Consider the following 15,386-nt stretch of genomic DNA (forward strand, 5'->3'; position numbering starts at 1 on the left):
GAAAGGCTGCAATAAGGTCTCCCCAGAGCTTTCTCTTCTCCAGGCTCAACAACCCCAGCTCTCTCAGCCTGTCCTCACAGCAGAGCTGTTCCAGCCCTCTGATCATTTTTGTGGCCTCCTCTGGCCCCCCTCCAACAGGTCCATGTTTTTCCTGTACTCAGGATGCCAGAAATAGTCACAAAAGAAACAAAGCAGACATAATAAAAGTATTCTTAAAATAAAAAGCAGCATTTATTATGAGATTATAATACATGCCAAAATAAAAGTGAGTTTTAAATCACCAAGTATGTTTATGAATTGTATTTACAGGTTTTTCCTCCCGTTTTAAGACTAGAATTTGGTTTTGTATTTGTGTGTACTGCTAAAAGTAAATTTTCAAAAATTTGATTCCAGAATAGATGCACTCTATGAAGTAAAGGGATCCTTGGCTTGAAATGGAGCCATTCCAGTAAGAGTCAAGAGCAGAGAATGTATTGGGGTTGAAAATTTAAATACGTCCTATTTAAACTGAGAGGGTAAAATTTTGTAAAAAACAAGAACAGGTCACCTAAAAATTAACAATGCAAGACTGTTTCGTCTGTTGTTTTGTTTTGGTTTGGTTTTTTTTATAATATCACATCAAACTTACACAGAAGACCCCAGTGATCACTAGGGAATCTGCCACAGTCTAGTTTTTCCAATCCGATTAAGTCCATACTTCGTGGAATAATATGTCCCCCGTCTGCTGCAGGCCGAAAGTAAATGCGATCAAACCTCAACTTGCACTTGTACTCTGCATTCAGGTTGGTATTGGAGTAGGTGTCCCAAGTGTAGCGGCAGTGTTGAGGTTTACCCAAAAACTCCCAGATATCCATGATGTTGTCAGGTAAGCTACCCAGTTTAGCAACCTGAAAGTAGAAGGGGAGGGAAAATCCACAAGATACTGAATTCGCAAATTTTACCTTCAAATCCACATCATCGCTTTTTTTCTGTGAAACATGAGTTGTTAAAAATGAAGATATGGGAGACGTTTCTAAATTTTGGTGTTTCTCAGGATACTCTAAAGCATGACCAATTCTTATCGTACTTTCTAAATCCAAAACATGTTACAAAATAAACATTCAGCTCTGAAATTTTGAGGTACAGTGGTCAACACCATGTTCCTTGAAATAATGTCATTCCAGCTCACTGCAATGAAATTTCATTATAGAGAAAGATGAAACACTGACCTTTTAGTAATAATGCACAAATTTAACTTTTAATATCAGCAGTCAAAAACAACTTGTAATTTTGATTATCTCTATGACGGGGGATTTATTTTAAACTCCCAAGATCTATTTCTCCAGAGCACTCTCTTCTTTCATTGACTCTACAAGCATCAACTCTCTGAGAATCAGAGAGCTGAGCAAGTGAAGATCAGGTTCTCAAAATGAGAAGACGCTTTTCAAGTTGAAACTTCATCGACTACCCCTGCACTTCATCAGGTATAAATATTACCAATAAAGCATTTTGTTATTTGGGGGAGCGGGGAGCTCTCCATATACATGACCTCAGCTATAACAATGCCTCAGCATAGCAACGCCACAGCTTCTACTTAGTTGTGCTTCCACTTTTTAAGAATAAATGTTGCATATCTCTGTTCTGCCTAAGCAGGTCATTTCTCATAAAGGCAACAGAAAAGCCTCAGAAGATTCTGTCAGGGTACCTTCTCAAAATAACAAGGTTACTTATTTCTATTTACCTCACTGTCTCTGAGGTTTGTATCACCTCCAAATATAACAGTGGTGGACTCAGACTCCTTCTGCATTTTGTTTAACACTATTTTCAACTGCTTCATTCGCTCCTTAGAGTGATCTTTAGTGCTCTCCAGATGAGAAGTCATGAGACAAAGTTCATTACCAGATATGCTCACCTGTGCATGAAAGAAAGAAGCAATGTTATTATCCACATCAGGATAAGAAGTTCAAAGACAAAATATAATCACGAAGTAAATTACTGATTGACAAAGCTCTGGTTAATATTAGTTTTACATTGAAGCAAAGTGGCTGACAAGTGGATAACAGGCTTTTAGTTTTGTTTTCAGAGTTTATGAGACTTGGAAACAAAGCACAGCCAGTAACTTACATAAATATTAAAGTTCGTTAGTATCAAATGCATCAAATGGGTTCCTGTGTTTGGAGAAGTTTTTCTGCTGTTTGAGACTACCACAGAGCAAAGCCAGTCAGTCCAGCCTTTTCTGGAATTTTTTGTTTTGAAGGGAGAAACACAGCTGTTCAGTACATACTGACTCACTCACATGTACAACCAAAAGGTTCCTCATCATAGAGGTTGATGGAAAAGGTATTATCTCATATTTCAGTATCTTCACTCTTGATTTCTTCAACATTATGACAGTGAAATAGCCATCTATGTTGCCTAAAGAAAAACAGGGGAAAAAAATTGTCAAGGATATCTTCTGTCATGCCATAAATAAGTTAAGGTTCTAAAAGAGACCTTTTTACCATGACCTGGGAGAATCGTCTTAATTTGTAAAATTAAGTCATTAGTTAGAAGTTTTGTAACAGTGGTGTGAATTTTTCAGATATTTTACAAGCAAATATTAATAAATGACTTCTCTGTGGCACTCCTTTGGCTACCCTTGCTGTCAGTCTTTCAAAATGCAGAAAAAAATACAAAAGAAACCACCAGGCAAGCAAGCTTTTCACGTGCATAATTTGCATCAGTCTATATCCTGATATCAAAACACAGAAAATAATTTAAGTGCTTTCTTCTTCACTCTCCTCTTTTCATTCCTACAAATGGTCAGAGATTTAGGTAGGAGAGACAGAATAAAACCCAACTTACTCTTTCTGATTTCTGTCTTTAGAAACGGAGGGTTATTTCTTACCTGGAATAACAGTGTAGCTGCTCGCTCTCATCTCTAGAAGACGGAGATGTGGTTGGACGACCTCTTGTAAAAACACAACATCTGGACTATATCTGAAATCAGCAAGAAAATATTTTAAATTAACCACTACAGTCTGGGGCCAAATGGAAGAGGATCAGGGATTTCAGGTGCACCTTGCCCTCGTATTCCTAGATATTGTAAAAATCTGTTGAGGTTTTTGTTTGTTGGTCTGGTTGTTGGGGATTTTTTGTTATTTTTTAAACTCCCACCATCATATTTAGGTGCATATAGACACATTGCCATAAAGGAGGAAACAATTACTGTTATGGAGATGGAACGGACAAGGTAATAAAATGCATTACTTCCTTGTACCTTGATCTTGCGAACATTTGCACAGGTTTCATATACCACATACATGATGAATTCAACTTATGCAGCTTTGGAACGTGTTCTGCAACACCCAAGTTCTTCAGAAGATTCCAACCACCATCTCATTCCCTTACAAGAAATCCTCCCAGGTAATCTGCCATTAATTTTCTCCAGTCTCATCAATACCAAGCTTCTTTATTTCTTAAAGCTGTGCAATCAGTAACAGTTCATGTGGGGCAGTAGTCCTGAAAATACTGATTTAGATATGACTTTACAGCTGTCCCTATTTTTGCTACACCACTGAATAACCCTCCTCTAAGCAGGTGAAGGACAAACCTAAGGTCTTATTTACAGAAGAAAAATATTGTCACCCCAGATTAACAAAATCAAGCGAAAAGTGATTTAGTCATGGCATTTCTGCTGTTTTAAGAACTTAAATTATCACTTGTTTAAATAATTTAATTTACACTGTTAGTGTATTAAGGAAAATCAATTTACGTAATTGTTAAATTGCTCATAAATATATTCATAGAAGGCTACCACTGGTGAAACTATAAAAGGTAATCACACATTCTATGGCTTTTCTCTTGCCTTGCACATTTTCTTTTTTGATAGACAGGCAACAGTAATGGGAAGACAGCAACTTTTCACATTTCACTAAAAACTAACCTTTTTTGTTGTTTCAAACAGTTTGCTCTAGTGTGGAGTTATTTATATTACTGGAATGAGACAAAAAAGCTTCTTAAAGTAGCATTATAAAAAAGCTTTTTAAACTAGCACGCACAAAGTATTTAACCTTCAGGATGCTGCACAGGTTCACACCTCTTCCAACCAGTATATCAACTTTTATCCAGCTATTTAGGATTTATAAAGTGATTGTATTGTTGCATCTAATGTTAAGGTAGTTTAGGCATGAAGATTTGTAAATAACTAAAACAAGATGCTTTTTCCTTTAAAGCTCAGTACACAACAATACAAAGATGAAGCTACACTTACAATGCCAGGTAAGAACAGATTCCTCTAGCTCTTTCTTTTAGATTTCCTATATCCAGCCCATCAATGTTCCATGTTATCAGTGAGAAGCTGCTGTCATCTTCTTTTTGCTTCGAGTCTGCACTATTGACACCAGCATTACTAGTAGTTGCATCTCCTGTGAGGTCAATCCTGAAGAGAGAGTTTACTTGTTTGTCAACAGGCATAATACTATTCTTTCTGCTATTACCTGCCTTATTTTCTAAGGAAAAATGTTTTAGACCCATCACAATTTACAGGTGGCCATCTAAAATTTTTCCAACATATAAGTTAACACGTATTGATTACAACATAATTTAAAAGCACATACAGAAACATACAGACCTCAGTCATACACAGCCTTAGTACACAGGTGAACTAAGTGTTTTTTCCTCTTCCTTATAAACACAAGATAACAGTTATCATTCTGATTTAAGTTAATCAGATGGTGACCAATGTAATCAAAAGCACTTGAGTAATTTAACTCTTCCCCATTGAAATATAGGGGGGCTCTGTATATTACTTTTTCAAACACTTTTTTAGCGTACTAGAAACAGAGAACTGCAGCCAGGACTTGCTTTTCTGAGCCTATCTTTGTAGTACAGCTGAGATTTTTCAATCGTGGAACCCTCTGGGGAGGTACATGTACAAACTTTCTCTTGTAACAAACTGGTAATTCTTCTCTTAGAGAAAATATTTTCTTGAGAATATTCAACCCAATTCCCACCTGAAAAACACAGGCCCTGTCTACTCTGTTGATCTGACAAAGGCTAAGCAACACTGTCAAAGATTAAGTGTCCTGTCTAGTCATTGTCTAGGGACTGCGTTGCTAAAGAGAACCAGACTCTAACATGGTTGTACTGGTTTGGCTGAGATGGAGTAAATTTTCTTGATAACTGCTCATATGGTGATGTGGTTTGGACTTGTGACCAAAACAGTGTTGGTATCCCAGGGATGTGTTAGGTGTTGTGAGCAGCGCTTACACAGCATCAAGGCCTTCTCTGCTGCCCCACCAGTGAGTGGGCTGGCATGGGCAGGAGATTGGGAGGGGTCACAGCCAGGACAGTTGACCCAAATTCACCAAAGGGACATCCCATATTGTATGACATTGTGCTCAGCAGTAAAAGCAGAGGGAAAGGAGGAAGAATCCTGCTTTCCTGGAGATGGTTGAACACCTACCTGTCAATGGGAAGTAGTGAGTGAATTCCTTGTTTTGCTTTGCTTGCATGCATGACTTTTGCTTTACCTATAAAAACATCTTTATCTCAACCTATGAGTTTTCATACTTTTACCCTTCCAATTCTCTTCCCCGTCTCACTCTGGGAAGAAGAGATTAAGTGGTTGTGTGGGGCTGAGCTGCCCACTGGGGTTAAACCACAGCATTGATACAATGTAAATTCCCTGAGTGAAGGGAAACTCTGTAACAAAATACAGTAAATAGCATAGCTAAGACTAAAACTGTATTTTGGTGAAGCTCGGATACTAGAGTTTTGGTTTTAAAGGCAGAATTTGTATACACACATTAAAATAAGGTCTTGAACCAAAACAAATCTATTCCCTAGAACTTAGCACTGGTTTTATACTGGGTGCTGTACAAACAACATAAGATTCCACAACCATGCTCGTGTAATCTAAACTCAACAGAAAAACAAAAGCAAAAGAGAGGAAGCTAATGGATATTTAAGCAGGTGAATAAGACAGTATATGCCTCCAATATCTCCATTACTATTTTTTATATTTATATTGTAACCTGAAGGATTTTGAGATGAAATATGAAAGTCTGTGTAATCTTCCTCTGACTGGGAGATCTCCAAATAGTCCTCCCTCCCAACACATCCTGCATACAACAGCTCAAGACAGAACCCACAGTGCAAAGACAGACAGAGGATGGAAAAGAAAAAAGCGCTGCCTATTTGATAGAGATATATTCTGACTCATCACAGACTACCTAGAGACCAATGCTAACACTCAGCAGGCTTTCATTTTTCATACATACATATCAAGCAAAACCAGGTATGCTGCTATCAAATACCTCTTACTCATAGCTATAAAGATCATAAGGGCTCTCCCACACACCATGCAAGTCTGTAATAAATAAATCTACCGGAAAAAAAGCTTCCCTTGGGACTGCAAATGACAGAGATCTGTAAAAGCTCAATTCCACACACAGTTGAAAACCCTTGGTATGCCCCACAGGTATGTTGTGATCATAACTTCCACAGGTATATTTAACAAGGTGTGCAGGTACCTGTCAATTTTATTTATACAGTATAAATACATCTAGTATATGACATGTATGCTCAGTTTACACTTATACAAATGTGTGCATGTACAGTAACATCTGCATATGTATAGCTGCACAAGGCAAGACCATAAAAAGAAAATGACCCTGTCCCTTCCCAAAAAGGCTACCCATCTGCTAGCCCAGAGGAAGGCAGCTGAAGTACCCACAGAGTGATGGGGCATCTTCTTAAGAGAAGCTGGCTGTTCCCCTCGAAGGGGGCAGCCTTGGGAAACAACGAGAACCAGAGCGGAAACTTAAGGGCGAGGCACGGAAACCACCTGCCCCATCACAGCTCAGCAGAGGTGCCAGGTCAGGTGGAGAGCGGAGCGCTGCTCCCGGGGAGGGGGACACTGGGACCTGGGAGGTGCCTCTCCGCGGGTGCAGGGGCCCTGCACCTCCCCGTAGAGAGGAACCTGTCTACAACCGGGAGCTGCGGGGGCACCGCTCCCCTCGCCCCGCCAGCCCGGGCGCCCCAGACCCGCTGCCTGTCACATTACATAATCACAGAATGTTAGGGATTGGAAGTGACCTCAAAAGATCATCTAGTCCAATCCCCCTGCCGGAGCAGAAACACCCAGATGAGGCTACACAGGAAGGTGTCCAGGCGGGTTTTGAGTGTTTCCAGAGAAGGAGACTCCACAACCTCCCTGGGCAGCCTGTTCCAGTGTTCTGATACCCCTACTGAAAAGAAGTTTCTTCTCATATTTAAGTGGAACCTCAAGTGTTCCAGTTTGTACCCCTTGTCCTACCATTGGTTGTCACCGAAAAAAGCCTGGATCCCTCCTCGTGACACTCACCCTTTACATATTTGTAACCATTAATGAGGTCACCCCTCAGTCTCCTCCAAGCTAAAGAGCCCCGGCTCCCTCATCCTTTCCTCATAAGGGAGATGATCCACTCCCTTAATCATCTTTGTGGCTGTCCTCAGGTGTCACGTACCAGCCGCCGGGCCCGGGGCAGGCTGGCTGCACCCCACCTGCCGCCGCCTTCTCCACATCCACATCTTCCTCCTTTTCCTCCTCCAGCGGCGGCTCGAAATAGGCGTTCAGCGCCCTCTGAAACACAGAGGCAGACGGCGGGGAAGGGGCCGCCGCCACCGCCGGGCCAGCCCCGCGGCCCCGCCGCCGCCTCCGGGCGTACCTGCAAGTGCCACTCGTTGTCGGCCAAGAAGCTGCGCGCCACCGCCGCGTCGCTGCTGGTGATGGCGGCAAACTCGGAGCACAGCACCTTCCTCCGCTTGGCGAGGTGCAACTCGTCCTCCTCTTTCACCTTCTCCGCCGGCAGCGGCGGTTCCCTCCCCGCCTGCGGGCACCGGCCCTCCTTGTCCTCCTCCCGCCGCCCCACCGCCACCGCCTCCATGGCTTCCACGGGCGGAGAGCTGTAGGCGGAAGCCGGGAGGAAGCTCCTCCCGCCGGGGTTGTGGTTCCGGGGCGCAGGCGGGTGGGTGACCCTGGGGCGGGAGGGCAGCATGGGGTTGACGATGGAGTCGCTGAAGCAGGCTATGAAGTACATGATGGAGTCGCAGGGCTTCGACCGGGTGCTCCAGAAGGTACGGGCGGGCCGGCGGGAGGGGCACGCGGGAGGGTCTCCCGCCCGGCGCGGCCGTTGGCGGTAGCGGCAGCTTCTGACTGGAGACGCGCCGGTTCGGCCGAGGTGGGGCTGCTTGTCCCAAGGCCGGATTTTCCCCTCGGGGAATAAAAAGCTGCACCGACGGAATGTCAGGAAGATGTGCCAGGCGAGGTTTAGGTTGGACATGAGGAAAAGGTTCTTCCCCCAGAGGGTGGTGGAGCACTGGAACAGGCTCCCCAGGGAGGTGTCACGGCCCCAAGCCTGACAGTGTTCAAGAAGAGACTGGACAACGCCCTCAGACACATGGTGTGAACTGTGGGGTTGTCACATGCAGGGACAGGAGTTGGGCTCGATGATCCTTGTGGGTCCCTTCCAACCCAGAACATTCTATGAGCTGTACTTTCCTCACAGGCGGTCTCACAGCCCAAGGCTCGGCTGAGGCCTGGTGAAGCCGTGCTGTCTGGCCAGGGCAGTGCCCACCTCAGGCACTGCTTCGGGTGGGCAGCAGCACAGTGAGCGGTGCCCCAGGGCCAGGCCGCCCAAGCTGCAGGAGACCAAGGCCTGCGGTGGGTGGGTGGGTGGGTTAGCTGAACCCCAACTGCCATGGGGTGGCTGTGGGCACATCAGGAGCCCGGGCGTGCAGGCCTGCCTCTGCCGTTGCTTTTTCACAGAATCACAGAGTGGTTCGGGTTGGAATTGACCTCTGGAGATCATTTGGTCCACCCCCACTGCTAAAGCAGGTTGACCCAGAGCAGATCACACAGGAGTGTGTCCAGGCGGGTCTTGAACGTCTCCAGAAGAGGAGACACTACAGACTCTGGGCAGCCTGTTCAAGTGCTCTGGCACCCTTAAGGTAAAGAAGTTTCTCCTCATATGCAGAGGGAACCTCCATTTTCCCTGGATTCATGATTTACTAACAGGAATGTGGGGCCCTGACGGTAATGCACAGTAGAAAACACAGTTATTACTCAGTAACTCTTTGAATACACTGCCTTCCATTACCTCTCAGGAGACAAAAATTGTGCTCAATAGCCTTACCATGAGTTATTTAGTAACTAGTATTCTCCTCTTTGTAGTACCTGTGACTTAGCTAACTTACAGGATTGTGAAATTATAATTTGTTACTATTCTCAAAAAAAAAAGAAAAAAAATAGCTTGTTCTAACATCTGACATTTCACCTGGAAGTCAGGCCAAAACCACAAGCACTTAAGTGCTCTGTGAGCTCCTAACAAGACTCAGTATAAACAAATATATTTGACTGGTACGTCTCTAATGTAATACTACCTCAATTCTCAACTCAAAAAAAGTTGAAATGATGTTACTGTGTCTTCTTAAATTTTTTAGTGTGCAGCTGATGTGTTCTCAAGCTGCTGTGTAGGGTGGTCCTATGAAGTAGTTTTAGTGTTCTCATGAAATTTAGCAATGTTAGAATTCTCCATGTAATTTCTGTTATATTTCTTTTATTTCTACGAGGACAGGCTGAGAGAGTTGGGGTTGTTCAGCCTGGAGAAGAGAAGGCTCCAGGGGGACCTTATGGTGGCCTTCCAGTACTTAAAAAGGGGCCTGTAAGAAAGATGGAAACAGACTTTTTAGCAGTGATTGTTGCCATAGGACAAGGGGTAATGGTTTTAAACTAAAGGAGGGGAGATTCAGGCTAGACAGGAGGAAGAAATTTTTTACAGTGAGGGTGATGAAACACTGGCCCAGGTTGCCCAGAGAGGTGGTAGATGCCCCATCCCTGAAGACATCCCATGCAAGGCTGGACAGGGCTCTGAGCAACCTGATCTAGTTGAAGATGTCCCTGCTCATTGCAGAGGGGTTGGACTAGATGACCTTTGAAGGTCCCTTCCAACCCAAACTGTTGTATGATTCTCTTTATTTGTGTAACTGTGACATGGAATGATGCAGTAAATATATCTAAGAAAGCCAACCATGTCCAGATTTATATGTTTTGCATTGTAAAAGAGCAAGTGTAATATTGGAAGCATGTTTTTATTGACAGGTCCATGATCTGATACATTTAATAGAAAGTTATTATTTGCAAAGCAACTGTCCTTGTCTTGTTTCCCCAAGCCATTTTGGTCTTGTATATAAAAAGTATAAAGCCTTAAATTCAAGAAGCTCATTTATTTGTGGAGCCCAATTAGTTCTTAGTCAGCTCTTCACTGTGATAACTTTACTCTCCTTTTCCTTAAAATCTTATCAAGTGGAGAGCAAGTGCGGTATTTCAGCTCATAAAGGTAACTGGCTAGAAGTGAGCCTTGGGAGACAGGCTTCCTGCTTTGCTCCAGAATACTTTTAGACTTTTTGTGCAATCTCCTTCTAGAATTATGATGCTATGAACATAACAATAAAAGTACAGTTTTGTTTGAATTTTAAGTATATGATGTTTTTCTGGGAGGTACCTGAAGCCTTTCTTACCATAACTAAATATGACTAAAGATTTTTTCGTGTTCTAGAGAAGACAGATTTCAGTCTGAAACTTTACAGCTCCTGCATCAGACTTAGTTTTTGGTTTAATTCCAATGTAGTATCTACATACGGCTTAACGACTGTGGTTTTTAAAGCTCTTTCTCCAAAGAAGTAGAGCATCGCAGTAGTGGCTAAAAGCCAAAGCAGCATACTGTTCACTGAGGTAGACGCGTGGGAGGACAGGCAAGAAGAGCTGTGAGAAGTACAAAGCAGCAGCTCTGGCTGTAAAAGTCCTGGAAGCATTAAAATACTGAGCTGTTTTCATCAAGGAGAGCAGGCAGCTAGTGCCAGATCAGAGCAACAACAAATGAAACCAGATGCTTTCCTTGCCTGGCTGATGGATTGGAGCACTCTCTGACGGCAGTGGAAACTATCTGCTCCCACTGTCAAGCGTCAGTAAAGTCCTCATTAGAAATTCCGTCAGAAATTTAGGCCTCCAGTCAGCATGCCTGTTTAGGGCTTGGGATTTTCATTGATCAAGGTGCTGTTTCTATATTAGGACACTGCCTCTGTGATTTCCCCTCTACTTAATTCCAGCTTTTTCCATTCATACATTGATTGTGTACTGTGTCATCATTTATCTTAGTATCATTTCTCTGCAAAATCTGGATAAACTTTGGCCTATCAGAAAGGGACATTGGCTGAAACGGAGTTCTTACCCTGCATTATAAATAAGGAGTAATGAAACTGGAGACATTTCAATCTTAATTCTCTTTAAGATTAAAAAGATTTAAGTCAGCTCCATTGATACGGTATGGAAACGTTTAAGTTAAAAAAGAAGAGTAAAAAAAATTACAAAATTAGTAGGAATTAATATTATACTCCCATTTAACTTGTGATCCAAGTACTTCAAAGTCGTAGTTGTAGGTGTAAATATATATGTTGAACTTACCCCAGGTTTGCATTTGCTTTCAGATTTTGAATATCTTTCAGACTTTGAATACAGTGCAACTAACTAAAAAAAAACTTGAAATAAAAAAGATTTTAAAATAATGAATTGCAATAACTTCTGGTCTCAGAGATCCAGCTTCTTGTGTTGGTTACACGGGGAAGTGTGATACCATAGGTGTACTGTAATTTTTCTATTTAACACCTATGGGCTGGAGTAAAAGTGCATATGCAAGTCATGATGCTGTAACACAGTGTAATACAGCCTTGGATACTTCTACCCAGGATTATGAATTTCAGGTAAGGGAGGCCAATTTGATTAGCATTTCCAAGGCTTATTTCAAAATACTGATTTCTTTTTACTGAGGTTGCTCTAGTTTAATGATTAATTAATTACTGTCAGTCTCATTTCCATTTTTGTGAACTAATAAAGACACTTTCACAGCTATGGTACACACAGAGCAGTTTCGTGTTCTATCTAATCTGGCTTTTCAGTCACAGATTAAAGCAAAAGGAAAATTGGAGAAGAATGTTGTCTTCTGAGCAGTTCCTGAGAGCACAGCAAGTATTGAAGTTTTGTTAAGCTGTCAGTTTAAATATTTATCTACACTAGAAGCACAAATTCTTCTAAGGCTCAGATATGGAAATACCTGAAGTGACAGCTGAATTACTACATTTTCCATCTTTTAATTTGTCCGAGGAGTTGAGAATTTAAAAAGTTTTACTTTCAGTTTAACTCAGGGTAGTATCAGGTGCTGGTACTGTTGTCAGTAAGTTTTTTATTCCTTTTTTGGTTATACAGGTGAAACTTCTTTCTGCAACTCCTGGAAAAATTGTTTGTGAAATGAAAGTAGAGGAGGAGCATACAAACAGATTTGGCACATTACATGGAGGCTTGACAGCCACACTTGTAGATGTGGTGTCAACAGCAGCATTGATGTACACAGAAAGAGCAGCGCCTGGGGTCAGTGTGGACATGAACATCATGTAGGTATCATCCACCATATTTCCCAGAACACACTAACATTTCTTCCCCTAACACAGTATCAACTCCATTGTATGTCATTTCGACACTGTAGTGTCCACTTAAAAAAAGGTGTTTTCTTTGGTTTCAGAAGTCTTGTTTTGATGAGGGGGGGAAATGTACTTAGGGGTATTGCCATTTAGTTGCAAAATTTGAGTTGGACTTTTAAGCTTTTATTTGTTACATGCATGTAAGAGTCCGTTTGCATTCCTACACAGAATGTAAAGGGATGTTGATACATGGTTAATTTTAGTGTTATGAAATTGGCTCAATTTCTGTCTTCTCTTGTGAAGACACATTAGAGTGCATGCTGCTCAAACACCAAAATCTAAGGTAAACAGCTTTCTATAAGCCCCTTTTTTAGTATTAGTCCATAAAATACTAAAACAGGAAACAGTTTAGCTCTTTTGTGTGCACACATAAAGGGTGAATTACAGATTGAATCAGTTTCTCACTGGGGGAAGATTCCTTTGCTCTAGGTCATTTCAAGGTAGTTTTATATTGAGAATAGTTCTTCCTCTAATACAAATTTAAAGCACTGTGTCTTAAAAAAAAATGTTCTGAAACCTTTGATCATGTCAGCTTTGCTTCATTACTTTTAATGAAGAGATTATGACTGATTGGAACTAAAGTAATCCTACTTGAAATAACTAGCACAGAGCATTAAAAATTTTAGTAAAGTAACCCCTCGTCAAAACTGTCTTTAAATGTTAAATTTAAAAAAGCTTCAAAAGTGCGTGGGGAGTGATCTGGGTCTTTGCTAGGTTTGCTCCTTTACCCCCAGCACCCTCTGATTTCTCCATTGGGCAGGTGGGACTGGAGCATCTATTTAAGCTTTATACTACCACTGTGATTACCAGGAAATGAGAACCTGAAATTCCTCTATGATTATGTATTTTTTCCCTACAGTAGTATAAAAAGAGGCCAAAATCTACATTATTTACACTATCAAGTATGCCTATTCAGATACATAAAGGTTAAAATCGGTTAAGAAAGTGCTGTCTCTAGAGTTGATCCAAAATGACTAAGTAGCATAACCTTTAGGAAATGTTATCTGAAGCAATATTAATAGCTTTGTTTAGCCCAGATTACTGCTTTCAGTGAACAAGTCATATTAGATAGCAAATATTGCTATAATACCACCTTTTCCGTTTTGAGAAAGAGCTTTTTAAAAGGCTGTCATGAGGAAACTTTCAGTAATGGGAAGAACAGAGAGAAACAGATAAACTTTTTTTTTAATCACAAGAGGATCAGCAGTAGCCTCTGAGAATGAACTAAGATTGAAACCCTGCCTCTGTCAACTAATGGGGCTGGCAGTACATCAGCATTAGGTGTGACTGACATACTTTTGATATGGTGTCATGTTAAAAAAGACGGGCTGATGAAATTTATCTCAATAAGATTTATATCCCTCAGTTATACATTCTGCTTTGTAATATTGTTTCCTTGCCTCAAATCATGGTTGGATCCTGTTCCTCCTAAGTCTTTCCAGCTGTTTTGTGGGGGAATTTCTTCCTATTCTCTGGAGAGTGTGTTTTAAAAGCACACCCTCCTATTCATGTAAATAAAAACAGTTACCTAATTAACAGAAACAGCATTAAACCTGGAAAGTCTGAAGGTCTCCCACATTTCCATGACTTTTCTCTGACCAGGGTATGGGAAGCAGTTAATCTGTTCTTAGGTTCCACACAGAAATGACCTTCAGGAGCCTTTGTAATGGAGACATTTTGCAGCTCAACCCAGCATACTGGTTTAGAAAGGCTGTAGGGAACCAGCAGTGGCTGGAATAGGACTTGGAGCTGAATTTTTAACTGAGGTCTTAGATATCCAGTTGGTTTCTGTTCCAAAATGGACTTTTCCTTAGAACCAAGCCAATGGGTTTCTTTCTATCCTCCATTTTCCCAGAGAACTCTTACACTGAGTTACCACTGAAGTACTTAGAGGAGCTCAAGGACTTTTAAGAAGTGGGGATTTGCAAGCAGGCCATTAGAGGGAGACGTGTCTTTATTACTCACTTTTGCTAATTTCCCTTCATGATAATCTAAAATACAGAAATATTCTTGGATTTGTAACCTATACAGCCTCTTACCTGTTAATTTTGTTCTTCATTGAAGATATACTTCTGCCGCTAAGATTGGAGAAGAGATACTGATTACAGCTCAGATTTTGAAGCAAGGAAGAAATCTTGCATTTGCCACCGTGGATTTAACAAATAAGGCGTCAGGAAAGTTAATTGCACAAGGTAGACATACAAAGTATATAGGAAATTAATATAAGAAAGTAATTTAAAAATAATTATGTTGGGCTTAAGAATCCCATATAGAATTGTTTTCTCATTTATGCAGTAAGACATTATCTGCATGAAGTTACAATAGTTTATATAAAGTAAATTAGTCTCACTTCCATAATAAATGAACAAATTTCTTGATTATCACCAGTATTGCTACAGGCCTAAAATTAGTGCCTATTTTGGGATGAACAACACAGTATGATAGCATGGGGATGCATCTAGGTATTTTTGGCCAAGCTAACAGAAAGGAAGAGTCTTTGGACCAGCCATATGGCTTATCAGCATGACAGTGTTTTAAGAGATCTGGGTGTTTTTGCCTGTGGTGTCATTGTGTCACAAAGCAACCCTGTCTTCAGGCCCATCACAGTCACATGCAATCAACACTGTATATGCTTACAAACTAAACTACCCATTCTGTAAGATGATTGTACAGATTTTCCATAACATAGTGTGAAACGGGTTTGAAAGCGCAAAGCAGGCTAATACGGAATGTAATTTACTGATGCTGTTACAAGCTCAAAATTATTCAATAAAGCTTTCTGAAACTACCTTTTAAAAGATTATTTAATAGTTTTGTAACCTCTTTGCACAAAGTAAAAGCTTGCCAGCATG

The 15,386-nt window shown here is 41.2% G+C and overlaps 2 protein-coding genes across 2 annotated transcripts; one reads left to right on the plus strand and one right to left on the minus strand.

The window, feature by feature from the left end:
- Window positions 1–207: 207 nt before the first annotated feature.
- Window positions 208–7,889, minus strand: TDP2 (tyrosyl-DNA phosphodiesterase 2; the record flags this gene model as incomplete). Its single annotated transcript, XM_080338656.1, has 7 exons — window positions 208–887; window positions 1,721–1,891; window positions 2,276–2,394; window positions 2,867–2,958; window positions 4,232–4,399; window positions 7,470–7,585; window positions 7,671–7,889. 7 exons carry the CDS (start codon window positions 7,887–7,889, stop codon window positions 606–608), a joined length of 1,167 nt encoding a protein of 388 aa, XP_080194782.1. The 3' UTR covers window positions 208–605.
- Window positions 7,890–7,940: 51 nt separating this feature from the next.
- ACOT13 (acyl-CoA thioesterase 13) lies at window positions 7,941–15,340 on the plus strand. The gene is made up of 3 exons (XM_080338660.1): window positions 7,941–8,079; window positions 12,263–12,447; window positions 14,599–15,340. The coding sequence occupies exons 1-3, from the start codon at window positions 7,999–8,001 to the stop codon at window positions 14,753–14,755; spliced, it is 423 nt and encodes a 140-aa protein (XP_080194786.1). The 5' UTR covers window positions 7,941–7,998; the 3' UTR covers window positions 14,756–15,340.
- Window positions 15,341–15,386: the final 46 nt, after the last annotated feature.

Source organism: Nesoenas mayeri, assembly GCF_963082525.1.
Source record: "Nesoenas mayeri genome assembly, chromosome: 2".
NCBI lineage: Eukaryota > Metazoa > Chordata > Aves > Columbiformes > Columbidae > Nesoenas > Nesoenas mayeri.

Coding starts and splice junctions, on each gene's coding strand:
- ACOT13 (XM_080338660.1), top strand. CDS start 7,999: ATGGGGTTGACGATGGAGTCGCTGAAGCAGGCTATGAAGTACATGATG. Junction 8,080..12,262: donor TCGACCGGGTGCTCCAGAAG/GTACGGGCGGGC, acceptor TTGGTTATACAG/GTGAAACTTCTTTCTGCAAC. Junction 12,448..14,598: donor AGTGTGGACATGAACATCAT/GTAGGTATCATC, acceptor TCTTCATTGAAG/ATATACTTCTGCCGCTAAGA.